At 36.4% G+C, this 20,870-nt stretch overlaps 1 protein-coding gene across 1 annotated transcript in view; it reads right to left on the reverse strand.

The window, feature by feature from the left end:
* Window positions 1-9,940: 9,940 nt before the first annotated feature.
* UFL1 (UFM1 specific ligase 1) overlaps window positions 9,941-20,870 on the reverse strand; it is a 38,091-nt gene continuing 27,161 nt past the window's right edge. The window contains 7 exon segments of the mRNA XM_020998311.2: window positions 9,941-11,882; window positions 12,125-12,305; window positions 13,668-13,753; window positions 14,117-14,197; window positions 14,387-14,517; window positions 14,596-14,762; window positions 19,292-19,409. Of these exon segments, the coding sequence (XP_020853970.1) occupies window positions 11,664-11,882; window positions 12,125-12,305; window positions 13,668-13,753; window positions 14,117-14,197; window positions 14,387-14,517; window positions 14,596-14,762; window positions 19,292-19,409 (983 nt within the window). The 3' untranslated portion in view covers window positions 9,941-11,663.

Genomic DNA, 20,870 nt, shown 5'->3' on the forward strand with positions numbered 1-20,870 from the left:
AGCAAGACCCCAGGCATCTTTGACAACCTGACTTTCCCAGCTCCAGCGTTCAGGAGCCACTAAGTGGCTTGGTAGTGACCAGCTCCTGATTTGATGTCATCCTGGTTCAGGAAGGAAGGGCTCTATGCATCTATGTCACAAGTGGCCAGATAGTCTCACTGCATTGTTTTTATCATTCAGTTATGGAAAGCAGTGTAGCATAATGGTCTCATGAGAACCAGCCTTAGACTCAGAAAGACCTGGGTTCAGGTCTTGCCACTGACATACGGCAGTATGACACTAGGCAATTTTTCAGTACCTCAAGCAACTCTCTTAAGATTAGAGGTATAGAGGTGCAGATCTGCATTTGTAAAGGAAGTTTCCCTATAACAATTAAATCATAGCTCCAGTCCAAACAAAAAGTTTGGATTAAGTTAAAATCCTTGTAAGCATGTGCTATGTCTTTCTTCCTTATCAGCCGGATAGGCCAAGAAGGCTACCCTGAGTAATAACATTGACCAAGTGAATAACAATTATTATTGCTGTTATCATTTATGGGTAAATGGAGAAAATAATTTGGCTTTGAAATAGGTTAACTATAGAAATCTCAAATTCAAGTCAAATTTCACTACCATGTGGTGATAGAAAAAGCACTGAACTGGAAGTCAGGGAACTCAAATACCACTTGTGGCTCTGCTGCGTAACCTTTAACCAAGTAATTTCATTTCCCTGGGCATCATTCTCCTTATTTATAAAATGAAGAAATTGGACTAGATGATTTCTAAAGTTCCTTCAGGTCCCTTTCTAGACCCCAATTTTGACTTCAGTAACATTCTTGAGTAATTAGTAACCTAATGGCCCCCACAGTATTAGGTGACCAGTTTCAAACAAAGTTGAAACCATTTTGGTTTCATTTGGCATCAAGCATGATGTCACATCTTTCAAATCAAACAGTTGAAGGGCAGCTAAGCAATTAGGGAGCTATATTGAGTTTGCTCTAAGGAGAATATTAATTAGCAATGTTTTATTCTATTATTTCCATTATATGCTCATATAGAGGTTAGGAAAAGACATAAATGTAAATCACCTGACTGCCTGCATAAATTAGTAGATTTCCCTCCACAGACGACGTATCAGTGCTTCAGTGTCAAACTTAAACCCCAGGATTATCAAGTAAAAGATGTCCTACTGACAATACAAAAACAGAACTCATCTCCCCAACACTCACTCCCCAAACTCTCCTCCTTCCTTCAAACTGTTGTTGTAGTTGTTTTTTGGTACTATCCAACTCTTTGTGACCCCTTTTGGGGTTTTCTTGACAAAGATACTGGAGTGGCTTGCCATTTCCTTTTCTAGCACATTTTACAGATGAGGAAACTGAGGCAAACAGGGTTAAGTGACTTGCCTAGGGTCACACAGCTAGTAAGTGTCTGAGGCCGGATTTGAATATAGGAAGATGAGAGTTCCTTACTCCAGGCCTGACACTCTATCTACTGTGCCATTTAACTGCCCCTCCTCCAAGCTACCCTAGTTCTTATTGAGGGAACTAAACAATTAAATAAATGTAAATCTTTTATCTGAATGGCTGTTCTGCTAAGATGAATGCATTTTTTATTGCAATCTTCAATCCACACAGCTAAAAGGCTCCCCAATTCTGTTATTCAAATACTTCTGTTCTTTGTAGCTGTTTTCAAACCTCAAAAAGCCGATTTAACTTTGCCTTTTCTTTTATTTCATCTGCATGCTTCATAATATTCTGTACTCTAGATCCAGGCATTCCAAGATTGCATCCTATTTTAAAGTTACTGTGATGATGTTTATGCTGTTCAATTTTTGCTCTAACATAAGCAAGCCTCTTCTTTTGAGGGGTGGAAGTGTTTCCATATAAAGTATGCTTCTTCTTGTCCATTTTATTAAGGGTTCTTTAAAAAAAAAAATACAACTGTTAGTAATGTGGTATCCAGCAGCATATTACATCCACATGTGATAATAGGCAAGTTCAGACCGACAATTTAGATTAAAACCCTTGACTTAGTTCATGTGTTACATTAATTGAATTTTTAAATTCACATTAAATGTGACCTGATATTTTGTAATTCACACTAAGTGGAATTTCACATTATTCAAACTTGAACTGATTGCTACCAATATCCCCAGTCTACTTTGTATAAGCTTCAGCAGGGAGAGTTCAGTAGAGTAGTGGTTTTAGAGAAGGAGAATTATCAAGGAAAATCTAGGGGCTGTAGCAGAGGAGCTAAGCTATGAAGAAAGGGACTTTAAAGACAAGTTCAAACCCTACATTTTACAGATTAGAAGACTGAGGCCCAGAGGCATTAGGTAATTTGCTCAGATCACACAGCTAGTAAGTGCCTGAGGTGGTAAGTACTCCAAGTTCTGTGTCCTCTCTACCATGTTGTGCTGAGTTAGGATGGAACCATATAAATAAACAGCTTTTAGAAATGAACCTGGGCTTGCCTTTGTTTTAAAAATCTGCAAGGCTATCTAAAGTTGCAACTGCGACTACCTTTTGTAAAACAAACACAAAGTGGTTAAAACGTATACTTGGTCCATTTAAGTCTTTCTTTAAAATAAGTTTTTATTGATATTTTATTTGTTTCCCCATCATTATTATCTCAAGTATCTTTCGCTCAACCCTAGCCAAAGAGTCACTCCATGACAAATAGAATTTTTTAGAGAGAAAAAAAAACTCAGCATAACTGATCATTACATTTACAAGTTCTGCTGAAAACATATGCAAATATCTGAGACCCATGGATCTCCCATCTCCACAAAAGGATAGTTGAGGGGCTGTCTTCTCACATTTCTTCATTTGAGTATTGACTGATTTTTAATTTTGTTACATGTTTTTTATTTTTGGTCTTAAGTTGTTCTTTCTATTTACGCTGTTGTAATTACTTACGTTGTTTCCTTTGTTCTGCTCACTTTGCTGTGCATTAATTATATAGATCTTTCCATGCTTTTCTGTATTCATCTCACAAGTTATTTCTAACAGCACTGTAACATTCCATTATGTTCATAAACTGAAATTTGTTTAGCCATTCTCTAATTGTTGGACATCTACTTTATTTCCAATTCTTAGTTATTACAAAAAGTGTTGCTATAAATATTTTGGAGTACATAGGACTTCCTTATCAGTGTCTTCCTGGGGCCATAAACCCAGTAATGGAATTATGAGTCAGGTTCAAAAATTTTAGTCACTTTATTTACATAATTCCAAACTGCTTTCCAAAAAGGCTGTACCATTTCATAGATCCAACAATGTATTTATTAGTGTGCCTATCCTTCCACAATCCTTCCAACATAGACTGCTGCCATTTTTTTTGTCACGTGCTGATTTGCAGGGTGAGAGGTAAAACGTCAGGGTTGTTTTGATGTGCATTTATCTTTTTAAAAAATTTTTTACTAATTTATTTTGAGTTATCAACAATCACTGCCATATGCTTTTGAGTTTAAAATTTTTCTCCCCCTTCTTCCCTACCAACCTCCCCAAGAGAGTGCACAATCTGATATAGGTGATACATATACATTCCTATTAAACATATTTTCACATTAGTGATGTTGTAAGTAAGAATTAGAACCAATAGGAGGAACCACCAGAAAGAGGAAACAAAACTCAACAGAAGAGAAAAAAAATAGCAAATAGTATGCTTTGATCTGCATTCAAATTCCATAGTTCTTTCTTGGGATGTGGATAGCATTTTCCATTACAAGGCCTTTGGAGATGTCTTTGATCCTTGTATTGCTGGAAAGGGTTAAGTTTATCAATATTAGTCATTGCACAGTGTGGCTGTTATTGTGTACAAAATTCTCTTGGTTCTGCTCACTTCACTCAGCATCAGACTATACAAGTCTTTCCAGGTTTTCCTGAAGTCAGTCTGTTCATCATTTCTTATAGCACAATAGTATTCTATTACATTCATGTACCACAACTTGCTCAGCCATTCCCCAGTTGATGGGCATCCTCTCAATTTCCAATTCTTTGCCACCACAAAAAAAGCTGCTACGAATATTTTTATACATGTGGGTTCTTTTTCCATTTGTATGACCTCTTTGGTATATAGCCCTATAAGTGCTATTGCTGGGTCAAAGGGTATTGTGCATTTATCTTATTAGTGATTTAGGGCATTCTTTTATGTGGTTATGAATACTTTGCAGTTCTTCTGAGAATTGTTTTTTTCATTTCCTTTGATCATTTTTCTATCTATTGCCCATATGCAATTTATATATTTTAGATGCCGAACCATTTTTTCCCATTTGACTGCTTCCTTTATCTTAGGTGTATTAATTTTGTCCATGAAAAACTTTTCTGTTTGAAGTAATCAAAATTATTATATATTATTTATAATTACCTGTTTCTTGTCTAAGAATACATCTCCTACTCATAGCTGTGAAGGGTTTATAGTCTTTCTCTTCTAATTTTTGTACAGTATGATCTTTAATATTAAGACCACATAGAACTGCATTGTGGAACCTGGCTCAGGGTATTGGTTTAAGTCTAATTTCTGACTGACTGCTTTCCAGTTTTTCCAGCAAGTTTTATCAAATAAGGAATTTTTTCCTAGGTATTTTTCCACATTATCAAAAACTGGGTTGTTTAGTTGCATTGCTTCTGAATCTGTCTTACCAAGTATGTTCCATTCATCTATCTATTCTTTAATACCAGATGGTTTTGACGACTGCTGCTTTATAATATAGCTTGAGATCTTGAAGTGCCATTCCCCCTTCATTTCTATTTCTCTGAATCATTTCCTTTGACATTCTAGATCTATCATTTCTGCAAATGAATTTTATTAATTTATCAAGGTCTAAAAAGTATCCTTCAGTTAATGGCATTAAAAGCGTAAATTATTTTTGAAACTTCAATTGGAGTCATGAAGAGTTGGACATGACTGACATGACTGAACAATTGTTATTTTTTATTATATTGGCATGGCCTAGCTATGAGCACTGAATATTCCTTCAGCTATTTAGGAAGTTATTTATTTCTTTAAGGAGCACTTTTAATTGAATGTATACAACTTTGTGTGCATGTACTTTGGGAGCTTGATTCTCAGAGATTTTATGCATTTTGTGGTGATTTGGAATGGGATTTTCCTTATTATTGTTTACTGGGTTTTATTATGTAGAAATGCTATTGATTTTTGAGGACTTATTTTGTAATCTGAAACTTTGCTAAAGTTGTTGTCTCAATTAGTATCTTTGCTAATTCCCTAAGATTTTCCAAGTAAACCATCCTATCAGCAACAAACAGGGATACTTTTACCTACTCTTTACTCCTTTATTTCCCAAGTGTCTCACTGCTATTGTTAGCATTCCCAAAAGCATAGGGACAGTGGGCATCTCTCATTGTGCATATGATACCTGCTTTTGGTTTTAGATAGATGCTTCTATTTAAAAAAAGGAACCCGTAAGCATCTTTGTAATTTTTTTTTTAAGTACAAAAGTGTCGTGCTTTGTCCAAGGCCTTTTCTGCATCTATTGAGATGATCATGTGGTTTAGGATGTTTTGCTTTTTTAAAATCATTATGTTGAACTATCCTTACATGCCTAATCTAAATTCTATTTGATTATAATGATTTCTTGGATAAATTGCTATATTGGATAGTATTTTGCTTAAACTTTTTGAGTTGATGTTCATTAATGATATTAGCCTATAGGTTTTTTTTTTTCCCTCTGTGTTTTATCTTTCCCTAGTTTAGGTATTAGGATCATATTTGTCCCATAAAAGGACTTTGGTAGAGATGTTTTCTCTATTTTTTAGAGTAATTTGGGTTCTTTAATGTTTTATTAATTTTTTTGGGGGGGGCTAGGCAATGGGGTTAAGTGACTTGCCTAGGGTCACACAATAGTAAGTGTCAAGTGTCTGAGGTCAGATTTGAACTCAGGTCCTCCTGACTCTAGGGCTGGTGCTCTATCCACTGCGCCACCTAACTGCCCCAGTGTTTATTTTGTTAAATAATTTCCCCATTACATTTTTAAAATTCTAAGCTTACGAAATAAAACAAGCATTTCCACAACAAAGTAGAATAGAAAAAGAGGACTGCACATGAAACTGCAAATCTATTATGTACTACTTGTTTTTCCTTTTAAATATACAGTAAAGTTATCACATAACTTTTTTTTTCCCCTTCCCTCTCCCCCACCCTAGAGACAGACACCATTAAACACTCACACACACACACACACACACCACACACACACACACACACACACACACACAAGTTCCCACTTCTGACATCAAATAATGTCAACCAGACCAAACTGGCCTTTAACCTGTGGATGGCCAGAGCCAAACAGGAGAGTCAGGATTCAAACAACAGCTTAATTTCAAAGTGAGGGAAATGGCTTGCAAGCAAGGAGGCAAAATAGACACACATGCCAGCCTCTCCACCCCAGTGGGGGAACCTGCTCTAGTGTGGCTAAACCGCAATACTTATACCAATGGCTACACAAGTGAGCTGTAGCCCTGACAATGAGGGGTAACAGCAACAAGACAAGTCTGATTCATAGCAGAGCTTCATGACTGGAACATGGATACACCACACCTGGTGCTGGTCAAAGCAATGACAATAATCATGTGATTTTGCCAGAGGGTGAGGTCATCTGGACGGTGAACCCAAAGGATTGTTGTTATACCAAGTTCAGGGTACAGCTTGCTTGCTGGGTCTTAGCTCCAGAAAACAGGGTGTCTCCTAATATCTTGACAATTCCTTTTCCTCTCCTGCTGTTATCTAGATTAATTCTTCTCCCTTTTATCCTCTCAGTTGATTTTTCCCTTCCTCTCCTCCCCTTCAACTAGTCCTGTTCCTCTTCCCCTTTCATGCAACTTCCCATGTTGTAATGTAGTCCCATGAAAGATGCAATGATTCACTTGTAGCCAGGGTGTCACCAGGTTTTGTCTATAATGTCCCTACTGCCTCTTTGCTGTTACCTCCAACTGATTTCTGCCTTCACCCATATCCCCTTGTCTGCATTGAGAAAAGAATCTCTTAGCAATTTCTCTGCTATCATATTCTTGGCTACTGCCACTATTCACTCCTGTATTTCTGTTGTGTGGGGTGTTCCAAGAAGCAAATAGTCTATTTTTGGTTTTCTTTCCAAAAATGTTTCAAATGCTTTATTATTCAACATCCATCTTTTCCCCTATACTGTTAAGCTCAGGTTTTCAGGCTAGACCACGTTGGGATGCATCCTGCATTCCACTGCTCTTTGAAACATATTATCCATACCTCCTTCATTTTCTAACGAGTGCTGAATAGTCTTTTATTATTTGAAAGTTCCATTCCTTTGTATTTGAAATCCTTTCTCCCGATTGCTTGGAGAACTTGTTTCTGAACTGAACTGTCAAATTTAACCATCATATGTCTTGGAGTTTGGAGCCTTTTTCTTTCCCCCCTGAAGGCAAACTGTGAATTCTTTAAATTGGTATTTCATTTTCTTTGTTCAGAAGTTGGGTGGCATTTCTATTAACTTCTGCACTGTAGTGTTAAGGTTTTTTGGGATCCTTAGATTGTCTCTACTCATCCTGCCCTTAAGAACATTATATTTGTCTTTCATTGTGGGAATATTTTCTTTTAATGTTACTGATTTTTTGGCTTCTCTTCTACACCGTCCTTGACTTCTGTGTATTTGAATTCCTAAGCTATTGTTCCCTCTTTTGTTTCTGTGGTAAGACTTGCCACTGGAGATTCCAGTATTTCTATTCTGTCCATAACTTTTGCTACGCGGGCCATAAATTCTTCTCTCATAATTCTCATTTCTCTTTTGAACCAGGAAGGAATAGCTTACTATGGTTCCACATTCTCTTCAAATTCCACAGAGTCCTCAGTCTTATCAAATTAGTTTTCCCTGTTGATTTATCTGCTTATGTTCAAGGTGCTCTAAGTTTTCTTCTTCCTAAAATCTTTGGTAACTTCTCTTTTTTTCCCCTTATTTTCCCCTATTGCTTACTTTACTCCTCTGTGTGGTTTCCTTCGGGTATGAATCTCAAAGCATCTCAGCCTCCTTCTGTGCTGGGCAATTCATGGTTCTCCAGCCTAGGTCTCTGCCCCAAATGATTTTAGGTGGCCAGAACGGGCCTCAGCTGGATGCTGTGCTCCTTCAGCCTTAGTGAACCGCTGTACAGCTCCCCCATACACACAGTGTCCTGTATCACTTCTTTTGTTCCTTAGGTTCTTCAGGGAGCTTGAAGCTTTGCAGTCCCAAAGCTAGTGCTATAGGGTCGAGGCCCTTGGCAGGTTCCAATTCCTGAGGCGTTGGGGTTGCATTGGCTGTCTTTTGAACACACGGCAAATACCCAGAGTGTAAAGCCAGGGTTTCCACAGAAGTGGAAAGAGGTAAAGGACATTTAGACAGGTGTTACTTACAAGGATGAATACAGGCACCCACCTAAACCTGGGTCTACAAGGAGATGGTAGTAGTGGTTCAACTTGTCTAGCATGTGCTTCTTCCTCAGTAGGTCCCACTGCTTTTAGCTAGGTTTGCTCGCCTCCCTCTACACAGGAGTTGCTTTCTCACAGGACCAAGAGCCTGGAGGGTGCTGCCACTTCCAGGGCTCTTATTGCTCATTTACCTGCTGGCAGAAGTTGATCAGTAGTTGCTGCTGAGGATGAAGAAGGCAAGTTGCATCTTCACAAAGATGGCTTGGGGGGGGTGGGGGGGGCAGTGCACTGTATTTCCCAAGGCTCTTGGCCTCAGGGTGATGTGCTATCTTAACAAGGGCAGAGGGAAGATAGTGGGTAAGATAGGTGGCAGTCTGACTTGCCTGGTCCAGGCTGCCCCTAAGGCCAATGCTATGATTAATTTATATTTCAGAGTAATTGATAGTATCAATGAGTTATCTAAATAGGAGTCAGTTTATGGGGAAACCCCCCCCCCCAAATTTCAGTTGCTTCAGCTTTAGTTAAATGTTTCAGTACTGCTTCTGGGTAATTCTGTATTTGTTCTTTTTCCTAAATTTTACTGATGTGTTTTGTTTTTACATTAAAAACATTTATAGACTATTCCATCATGAAAAGTCTCCTGTAACAAAGTAAAACTAATAATAGTGAAATAGTTTTTGTCAAGTAGTGAGTCTTTATCCCAAAAGAGTTTGTATGTTGTGTACCAAATTGTTTAATATCCTAATGCTGTGTAGTATAGTTTGAGACGTGGCACTGGGTATAAAATACGGGAAAAATTATATATTAGATCTCTGGCTAGGATAAAAGTTCATAATCAGACAAAGAATAAAGATACTCACATAAAATTTTAAAAGGTTTTGCTCAAAAGGGGAGAAAATCTTTGCAAGTTTATCTGAAAGTCTCATTTCCTAACTCTAAGAGGAACTGATTCAAATTTATAAGAAAAAGATGAATTCCACATTTGTCCTTTACTTGAGTAGTCTCTTTTGCTTCTCTGAAATTACTCTTTTCCACAAATATGTAAAGTTTGTGGTCTCAAAGTTGTTTAAATTAGAATTGAGCATTAATAAATGAAAATTAAGTTTTAAATTTTAACATCAAATTACATTTTTAAAAAAGCAAATGAATAAAAAGTTCAATAGGCACTTTATAGATTTTTTTCTCTGTTAACTATATTAAAAGGTAGCAGCAAATCTTCCCAAGCATTTGGAATACACTCTGGGTCTGAGTTATCTGGATGTGGTCTACTAAGCTGAAAAGAACTATATTATGACTTATAAAAGTGTATATAAAATAGCTGTCATTGACAGAGTATTAATCTCCTGTTAAACTCTTTAAAAATGATTTAATCATTTTCAGAATGCAAATATAATTTAAATGTATTTCTAATGTATTATTTATAATAAACTCATAATCATTCTGACTCAGTGCTAGGTAAAATAATTCAAGCACTGAAAAGCAAAATAGGCAGAACCAAATAGAAATTACCATTTAAAAACTGAAAGGCCATAAATTTCTAGTTCACAGCAAGAGACAAATTAGACATTTAATCCTTTCGATTTTATTAAAATTATTATATCTGCATACATAATGTCAGATTTTATTTACAAAAACCAGATCAATGTAATAAAAATGACATTTTTATTTATTTTGGGGAAGATCAGAACTATTCTGATGCAAGTTGAGGCCACGGGTTGAACATGAACAAAGTTTAGGCAGTAAAAATATTCTTCTTATCTTTTGCTTCTTCTAACTCTTTTACTTTGTCAGTGACAATAATTGCATCACTGGATACTCACAGATGCACTTATATGCTTATTTGGCGAGATTATTTTTCGTGACCATTATACAATTTAAAACAAAATATTTTTGAAGCTGAGTAAACCAAAATATAAATGAATATATAATGTTTGTGAGCACAGAGGAGTTGGTATCCTTCTATCAGTCATATGAAAATATCCCTTATCTTGAATTATAGTTTTTACTCAATGTATCAATAGATTGTAAGTCTGTAGGCTCTGTCAGTAACTCTACCAACCGCCTTTTACCTCAACAATAATTGAGCTAAGATGGAGTAAAAGAAAGCCAAGTCATTGTTTTCATAACATTGTATAACAGATGAAAACAGGCTGATTGTAAAACACTAAAGTATCTGTGGCTTGTGATTGAGTTTTACCATTAAATCCCATAAAGTAGTCAAAATGATTAAATTCCCTTGAGGAAAATATATATAAACAGATATCCCTTCCAATTTCTCTACCATGACAGAGCTGCTCAGCAAATTGTGGGGCTAATTTGAATGATTCACACAACCATTAGACTACAAAGTAAGCTCTAATGTAAGAAAAGTTACACCTCTTCCAAGTATTTGAAATGAAATTTGTGGCTAGAAACTGCACCAATTTGGTTTTTAAAAAACTTGTACTGATTTTTATAGTAACAGTTTAAATGACAACAGTTAAATGACAATGGGAACAAGGGAGACTGGTGACTAGAATCTACCAACACTGACTGTGCTTCTTGCTCCTCCCTGCTCTTTCTCTACTCCTCTCCACCCTGTAGGCAGCAGCTTGGCTTTGAGGATAGAATACAGCAAGTAGTACAAGGGCACCTTTACAATTTCTGCATACGTTCAAGTTTTCATTTATGGGAAAGACATATTATCCTGCAATTGTCAGAAACAAACACAATGGCCTAAAAAAATGCAATCAAAATCTAGCAGAGTATTTTTGGCTTTTGGATCTGAGACATCCTCTATTAATTTTAAATCAAATAATGATAATACTAGAAAATCCCCATTGCTGATACCAAGAAGCTTAAACCTGGCCCCCAACAACAACAACAACAAAAAGCTTATCATAAAAAGAACACATTTTAAGTTTGCATATACTACTTACAATGACTGGAAGCTGCAAATGTCACTTGTAATCTGGCATTATGACTTTACAAGGAACAAAAGAAAAGGGATTATTCAGTTACAATTTGAAAAGACAATGATAAACGTGCAAATCATAACTGCTAGTTATAATGTTAAACGAGAAATTTTCTTTGGATAACACATTTCAAAAACAAGGACATCTCATTACCAGAAGACTGGGATAAAAACATACAGTATGCTGGTAGGAGAGATTTCACACAGCTTCTAGAAAAAGAAGTAGCTGCAGAAGGCAATGCTGAAACACTCAACTGAGAAGTGTTTTGTAACCATTTCTTTAAAAAATTAATTGATTATACAAAAAATTTCAAATTAAATTAAAATCATTACTCCTCTGTTACAGAAGATTTTCTGGATTTGAGGACAAGGTCCTTGATAGAGGTGGAAATTTCTTGAAGTTCCTTTCGAATGGCATTATTAGCATCTTCATGCTCTTTGTCTACTTGGTTATTCAACTGGTCATCTCCTTGTCCAGTTTTCTTACTCTGATTAACCAGCTGCTTCACAACTAGGCCTTGGTATCTGACCAGAAGAGAATGTTGATCCTAAATGGGGAAGAGAAGGGAAATTGACAAAAGTGATTGACAGAAAAGGAAATAAGCAGCTAAATTCTATTTTTAAAATAAACCTGTAGAATTACTAAAGATATTCTCAGAAATGCTGAAATGGGCAAAGATATGTTAATAATATATATGTTTGACATATAAGGCAAATAATCACTCAATAAATTAGTTCAGATCTGAAAACTGTGAAATAAAATGTTAAATACACTAAAATGAATACCTACCTCTGGCATTTTGTTGCTGAGAAAAGCAATGATTTGTGGTACACATCGTCCAGGTGCATGTAACATACAATGAGTTGAGAACTGAAATAACAGAACTGAGGTAAGGTGTAGGATAAGAGCTGGGTCTTCTGTAACTTTCAGCTGTTCAATCAGCGCCTGTCTGTGTTGGAATAGTACCTGCCTAAGGAAAAAAAATGTTAGTTATACTACCATATTTTATCATATGTAAAATAAAGCTTGGGGACAGCTACATGGCACAGTGTATAGAGTGCCTGGAGTCAGGAGGACGCGAATTCAAATTTGGCCTCAAACACTTACCAGCTATTGAGAGGACTGAGACAACACAGTGTTAACTGTGGAAACTGAGTGAACTACACTGATTCTATCTTGTGACTCAATTCTGAAGCTAGCTTAGTTCCATTTCTATTCAATTCTATCCTGTGAGAAAACTTTATTGCATTGTTTGAACTAGCCCTGAGTGGCTGGGAAACCTAGGCTTTGTTGACCAGAAACTCAGATCCAAAGACTGATACAAGGAGTTTTCTCAAAATTGTACATCTCAAGCAACCCATACATCTTATCTGAAAACTAGTCCTATACTGATTGACCAGTTATTGTTTAAATGTCCCTTTGACTGTTTACAGATACTTGGGAAGTAGAACATTCCTTTTCTGAATTCAGGGAATTATACTTGTTTACTCTCCCCTTCCCAATGTGGAAAGTCCCTAATCTTTTATCCAATTAGAAATCAGATTACCTTATGTTGCACTGTGTTTCCTTTTCATTAATTGGCCTTATTTGTTTTTAAGGTATAAAAGTCTGTCTCTCCCTGCATTCAGGGTCTAGGCCCAAGCTGAGGAAGTCTGTTCCCACTTTAATAGGAAATTGGCTAGTACTGCTTTATAAATTGACATATGCAGATCAAACCTTTGTTTTCCTCAGTCATTTCACCCTTTCACCCTTCAAAACTGTATGATCTTGGGCAAGTCACTTAATCCTATTTGCCTTAGTTTCTTCACCTGTAAAACTGCAAACCACACCAGTATCTTTGCCAAGATGGACCCCAAATGGAGTCACGAAGAAACAGACATGATTGAAATGCCTGAACAACAACAAAATAAAGCTTTATTTGCTTTGCACTGAAAGTTTTTATTGATCCCCAATTAAAATGTGTGCTTTCTTTGGCTTTAATTTTTAGTCCTTTAGTTGCCTAAACAACTTAATTCTGTAACATTTAACTAAGTGTGGGAGAGGAGAATCTCATATGAATAAAGAGACTAAGACGCGAAAAACCATTCTAGAAAGTAGATAAAGAAAACTGTACATCAGGACAGAAAGATTTCTGGGCTTTATTGACTATAGATTATTGCATTTAATAAAGTGCATGAAAAGTATATGGGTATCATAAGAGTATTAGGCTTTAACTATGATGATGATCAAGTTAATTAAGGGGAAGTCAGGTTTTCTCTCAGGTCATATCATTCTCATCCTAAGAGGTACAGTTAGAGAAATGTTCACCACAGATGGATAAATTAGGTAATACCTTTCTTTTTTCTTGTCTCCCTTTTTCACCATAATATCACAAGCATCTGCTGCAGAGTCCAGAAAAGAAAGAAAGTCTTCTAAGCTCTAAAGAAAGGCACAGAGTACCACATATTAATGTACGTTATTAGGGATATAAATACATAAGAACAAAGACGTTGGAAAGCATAATTTATTATTTTTAAAAACCTGGATTGTTTTTAACTTTTGGTTAAATCAGACATTTGGCCTAAGGCTTATGTTTAAAAGTTATCACTATATCTATCTCTTTGTCTCTTTTAAGCTGCTTAAATGTCAGAAACAATTTTAACATATTAAAGTAGTTCATGGTTATATAGAGTCTCACTAATAATAATAATATTGAAAAATATTTATAAAGCACTATCATACTAATTTAATGTCAACAAAGACTTCTAGGCCCAGAATACTAATAGCTTTAAATTCACTTACTTTTTCATTCAGAGAGTTATGGAGCTTTGTGAGAGGACCTTTAGTCTCTTCTGAAAGTTTAACTAAAATCTTTTTTCTTACCTAGAGGGAAAACAATAGGTTAGGATATGTTTTAAATATGGAATAAAAAATATGTAACCCCAAATTCATAGTTATTATTATTAATAGATGGAAAAGGCATGATGTTAATCTTTGGAACAATCAGCATATATTACCTCCAAATAAATTCCTATACACTATACCTCTGGAGTAGCAGAAAGACTAACATACCTCACTTGTTATGGTAGTAGGATCTTCTACTGCCATCATTAAGTCAGCAGCTAAGAAGTTGAAAATCAGATTAGTGATATCTGTACAAACAGTCTTCAGCAAGTGCTTGGCAAGGTTGGTTTGTGTATCATCTGTAAAACATGATATTTACTGAACATAGCTTCCAAAAAAAATAATGAGAATTAAATTAAAGACAATATTAAATGTACCTGTAAAAAACTTTGTTCCTTTTTCAAATAATCTAATATTGTTGTATAGATTTGACACCTCATCTTGTAAATCTTTGATGGTACGTTTCCTACTAGCTCCAGATGCAGAAGAAGTTGAAGACATAAAAACTGAACGTACCACTTCCAGATAACTTCTATTGAGGGATCTGTGGAGAAGAAAAACACATTTACCTAGCACGATTAAATGTAGTTGAATTTACCCTGACAGATTATTTTGAACATAGTTCAGCCTGAGTGCTCCAGTGGTGTTCACATAATGTCAAGAAAAAGCGAGGAAAGACCTCTAAGTGGTGAGTTTATAGTGTATAGCTAAGCTTTGCTGAGGACAGAAAGGCAGATGTGGATGGATGATGACCTGAATTGCTGAAAGGAGTACTCGAGCTGAGCAAACAAGCAGAAGAACAAGTTAAACAAGGGAAGGGGCGCAGTCTAAAGGAGGATTCAAGCTGAAACAAGAACAGGCTTGGAGAGAAAGGATACAAAAAGGACTCAGGGAGATAGCTGTTCAGTCATTTCAGTTATGTCCAATTCTTCATGACCCCATTTGGGGTTTTCTTGGCAAAGATATTAGAGTGCTTTGCCATTTCCTACTCCAGTTCATTTTACAGATGAGGAAATTGAGGCAAACAATGTTAAGTGACCTGCCCAGGGTCACACAACTGCTAAATGTCTGAGGCCAGATTTGAACTTTGCTCCTCCTGACTCCAGGCCCAGCGCTTTATCCACTATACTGCCTAACTGCCCCAAGGAGATGGTAGGGAAGGTAAGCTAGAAAAGTTAAGTAAACATTAGTAAGACAAAATAAAAGATTAATGAGTGATGGGAAAGGCAGTGAATATGGATGTAAGGTTCTTAAGATGGGATAAAGGAGCTTAGGAGGTGAGCTATAAAAACCCAAAAGAAGTGCGAAGAAGAAAGATTGAGTATATCAACCAGGATGGAAACAGAAGAAATGTGCAGTGACTTGAACCAAGTATATGGTTTTGTATTTGTCACAGCTATGTACCTGTCTTCTCAGGGTATGTATCCAAGACATAACTGAGAAACTCCCAAGACTTATCTAAAAGGCTAATCACTACCCACCTTTGGTAATTTTGTGGGCACAAATAATATTGCAAGAAGGAACCTAGAAAACCAAGGAGTCTTGAGCAAGAAACTGAAGATCATAGGGTCACAGGTGGTGCTTCAATCCCTGCTGCCCATTAGATGCAAATTATCCAGAAGAGTGGATTTGAAGTAGTGACCATGGCTTAAAATACAAGATTGATAATTCCTTGGCCAGGAATAATGTATACCTAGTAGTAATGTATTTGCCTCCTATCTTGCAAATCTAGTAAAAAACATTCAACTGAAAAGAATGGAGGGAGAAAACTTCCCATATCTTCCAGGCTAGATACGACAGTCACCAGAATGAAGGAAAAAGAGTATCACCTGAGATGTCCAGAAAATCACAGGAGGCAAAATCGAAGTTAAGAGGAGCTACTAAAAAACAAAACAAAAGGGGGGAAAAAACCCCCACGAGATCAAATGTCTATAAAGAAAATCACACTGTTTAGGCCCAAACAAATAGAACTAGAGGTCTGAATGCAAGGAAGCAAATTGGACCTCAAAGGTATCATTTAGATTTAGTGGGATGACAGCTATAAACAGAATACTAAATAGGTATTCTCTAATTTTTTCTTAAAGATATGTTTAGGGTGGAGAGGGTAGCACTGGAACCATAGGAAAGCATCACTAGGGAGGAAAACAGAAGTGATTTTTTTCAGTGAAGTATAGCAAAGGCCACCTGGATGGAAAGAAGAGAGATGAAGACTTCAGGAAACTATGTGCTACTATATTTGGCAAAGAAAAAATGACATATCAGGCATGGAGGACTTAGAGAACTTGTTCTCTATCAAAATCAAAGCTAAAAAAAATGTTTTGACTTATGACTTAAGAGTGTCCTCCGAAACGTAGAGGAACCAAAAAAGGCAAATTTTCTTCTGGATCTGATTCTCACTAACAGGGAGAAACTGGTTGCTGGGGTGGAAATGATGGAAACCTTGGAGGAAATTAATCATTTCTCCTAGGGTCTGATGGAGAATAAAACTGACAATAGTATGACATGCACCCTAAATTTGGGAAGAGTGTATTTCAAAAGGTTCAGAGAAAGGACAGGAATCTTTCTGATTAAAATTCTACAGAGAAAGTGAGCTCAGGAAGGATGAGATACTCATGAATGAAATCCTGATCACACAAGTGGAAATGATTCAGATGAGGAAGAAAAACAGGAATAGCCTGAAGGAAGTAACCTTATGAAACAATCATTATCTACCAGGCTAGTTCTTTACCTAAAAAGCAAGGAAGCTACTCCTAAGCCCAAGGAGCTAAAGTTTAAGCCACACAGTTAACGTGGAACTTCTTTGTGGCCTGAGGCCACAAAAATGGGGCTTCCTGGTCATCAACTGACCCACTCACGAGAGTGATGCTCTTCAGATTTGGCAGATGGTTCCATGGGTCACTAAACCCTGACCTACTAACCAGACGCATAGTCACATGGGGATAAGGGAGCTGCATCTTACCTGAACCAAGTATGGTATTCTTTCTGTGCAATAGCTAAGAAAACCTCCTACTGTATAGTCCTGTAAAGATGATGGTCTTTAATAAGGGTTTTTTTTTAAGCTGTATTGGGAGGAAGGTCAAAGACAGGACAGAACTACTCCTCAGGAAACATGTCAACGAGGCAGAGCTGGTTAATTCTTACTTTGCTTCTGCTTTCTCTGCTATGAAGAACAGCTTTTGGATAGGAAAAAAGAGAATTAGAATGGCTAACAAAGTTGATAAAGAGACAATAAGAGAACACCAGCCAAAACAAACTGCACCTTGTGGAGGAGAAAGTGCAGGCATCGGTGCTGACTTGCTCAAGGTCAGTGATATCTGAAAGACTGCAGAGAACTGAACAGAACAAAACAAGACTAGAGAAAATCAAATGGTTGTTTGCTTTTTTTTTTAAAGGAAGGAAAATACAGTTTATAGGAAATAAATAAAATATAGTCTATAGGACACTGAGCTTGGCTTTCCACTTATTAAATATTAGCAAACATTTAGAAAGGGAATCAGTGATCACAAGATGGTATGATTTCAGATGAAAGACTAGTCTTACTGCCCTTTTGACAGTTACAAAACTGGAAGATCAGGTAAATGTTAATGACAGTTTACCTGGATTTTAGCAGCGTTTGATAAAGTAGTTCACACTAACCTTTGGCAAAGAAATGGGTACCACATGTCCATTTGTAAGTTAGGCATTAATAAAATTAAACAGATCCAACTGATTGAATGATCAGGGTCGGAGAATAATCATTAACGGCTTAATGCCAACACAGGTATCCAATGTTTTGCCTGAGGGATCTGTCATTTGCTCTATATTGGTTAACATTTTGATCAATGACTTGGATAAAAGGTATTTTCAGGTGATACAAAGCTGGAAGTGATACTTAACATTTGTGGTTGACAAAGTCAGCATGCTGATAAGCTAGAATGTTAGGCTGAATCTGATAAAATGAAATTTAACAGAGATATATGTGAAATTTTTCACTTGAATTCAAAAAAGTAACTTCACAAATACAAGATGGGAAAAGCATAATTAGACTGTCTGAACAAAATCTTGGGGGTTTAGTGTACTGCGGGTTCAATATGAGTCAAGCCCTTACTGTCTATAGGAAGTCCTGCCTAATACCTCTTAATTCTAGTGCCTTCTTTTAATTATTTCCTATTTATCCTGTATATAGCTTGCATGTTGTCTCCCCCACTAGTCTATAAGTTTCTTGAGGGCAGGGACAGTCTTTTTGCCTCTTCTTGTATCTCCAGAGCTTAGCACAGTGGCTGGCACACAGTAAGCACTTAATAAATGTTTACTGATGGATTGATATGGTACCCAACAAGGCTCAATATGATCTTGGGCTACACTGAGAGACATAGCTTACAGAAATAATAGCCCCACTGTAGTCTGCCCCCAGACTACAACTGGAGTAGTGTATTCTATTCTGAGTCCAAGAATTTAGAAAGGACATGAGCTGGTGAGTAACTAGAATGGTGAAGGGCTCTGAGTACATGACAGATGAAGACCGGCTGAAAAAAAAATGAGAATGTTTACACTGGAGAAAATTGAAGGATGAAGCATGTGAGCTATTAGAGTAATTAGACTAATTCTGTTTGGGCCAAAAGGATACAACTACGAGCAATAAGCAGAAGTTGCAAAGAGGCAAATGTAAGCTTGAGGTAAGGAAAAAAATGTCCTTACAATTAGAGTCACCCAAAAGTGGAATGGGCTGTTTTGGAAAGGCCTCATCAGAAGTCTTTAAATTGAAGTTGGCTGTCAGCTTGTTGCCTATGTGGTAACAATTCTTTTTTGGTATGAGTTAGCCTAAATGACATGAAAGGTCCCTTCCATCTCAGAAATTCTGTGATACTGTGGATACACTGAAGTATTAGAATATGAGAAAAGAAACTCATCAAATCAGTAGGAAAGCAAAACTTGGAAAACTGATTTATATTTTAAAGTCTGACCTCTAATGTCCAAACTTTTGACTAAATTCTTTTCCTAATGTTAACAATAATCAGTGAATTTCTATGGACAAATCAGAATGTTATTTTGAGGGCTAAAAATTAAGAATCCAAAGTATATTTCTACACTTGCCTTATTAAATGTTCAGCAAGTTCTGCAACAAATTCTTCAGGGCCATCCTGTATGTGCTTCTTCAAAACGTCTTCAATTTCCTCCAGCGACATGAATGTGATTTCAGGCTTTTTCCTACCTATGACAGACATTAACAGTTTTTTAAAACAATATAACCCAGTAAAACATGAAAACTCATTTTATCTGCCAAGAACAAAGACAACAATACAAAATCTCCTGTCAACAAAATTTACTAATAGTCACTAAAGAAGAGGAATAGATATTAAAAATCATTTGAATGATTAACTCCTAAAATTTTTCCTCTAGAAATTAGTGACAAGACAGCCATCAATGTGGAGTGAATAGCAATTTTATAGCTTTCTCTCTAACCAGATGTGACAGTGGTACAATATACATTTATTTCTTCTGGTCATGAAATTTCTTAAGTGTTTTGAATTACTGGGGTGGGGGGGTATGGGGGGGATGGGGATTATAACACCTTCTAGATTTCATGGTCTTCAAAATCAAATTCTGAGAGGTTATGTGACTTGTTTAGGATGTCACAGTTCAATATGTGTGAGAGGTGGCCTTAATCTAAAGTCATCCTAATTCCCAATCAGGCACTTATCCATTACATTACTTTGGTGTTCATGTTTATTTAGACATAAAAATAAATACAAAGAATTAGAGTAATTTAAGAACTTAATAGCAATAATGAAGCTTTTTAATCTGCAATAACAGATAACATTTACACAGTAGCTACTAGCATGCCCCTTTTAAATGGCTGAAATAACATAGTTTGATGTATAAAACCATTCACATTTTGCCCAAAATGTGGGTGCTAGAAATATATAATCTTTAAAGTCTCTTCTAGAATTTTATGCTCTACTACTTTTTTCTCTCTCATATAATGCTTGTCATGAAGGTGGATCTTACTGAATGAATTAGTACTTTAAAGTACTCAAGAATAGAGAGGGAGGATAGCATAGTGTTAGTTATCCATCTCTGACACATATTGGCTGTGCCCCCGGGCTAATCACTTAATGGTGACAGAGAGGAATTTTTCTCATTGGGCAGAGATCCTTATAACAATTAAATGAAATCATAGATCCAGGTCCTGCCAAGTAATGGTTAATTCTTACTTCATTCAATAGCATTATTATATTTGACACTGTATTAAGAGGCTGAAAATAAAGCCATTTAACCTTTTCTATCCTAGTTCTCTTGACAGATAAGGCTGAGTCATATCAGAACAACCTTGCTTGGTTTCTATTAAAATTTAGCTTAAACACTACCTACTACATAAGGCCTTTGCTGATCTTCCCAGCTGCTAGTGTCTCCCCCACCCTCCAGATTATCTTGTAAATGTTGTCTTTCTTGTACAAAATGAAACTTTTATGGGTACAGAGCCTATTTCATTCTTGGCTCTGTATCCATAGTACTTTGGCCATAGTGGACACAATGCTTACTGACTGATTAATTTAGGATATATTCTCCTATGCCTTAATAATTACACTTTTCTTAAAACATGAAGCTAGGTAAAGGTTCAATATTGCTAACTAGTGAAGAGGGACATAACAGTCATAGTTTCCTACTATTA

This window comes from Phascolarctos cinereus, unplaced genomic scaffold, assembly GCF_003287225.1.
Source record: "Phascolarctos cinereus isolate Bilbo 61053 unplaced genomic scaffold, phaCin_HiC Scaffold_5;HRSCAF=322, whole genome shotgun sequence".
Taxonomy (NCBI): Eukaryota; Metazoa; Chordata; class Mammalia; order Diprotodontia; family Phascolarctidae; genus Phascolarctos; species Phascolarctos cinereus.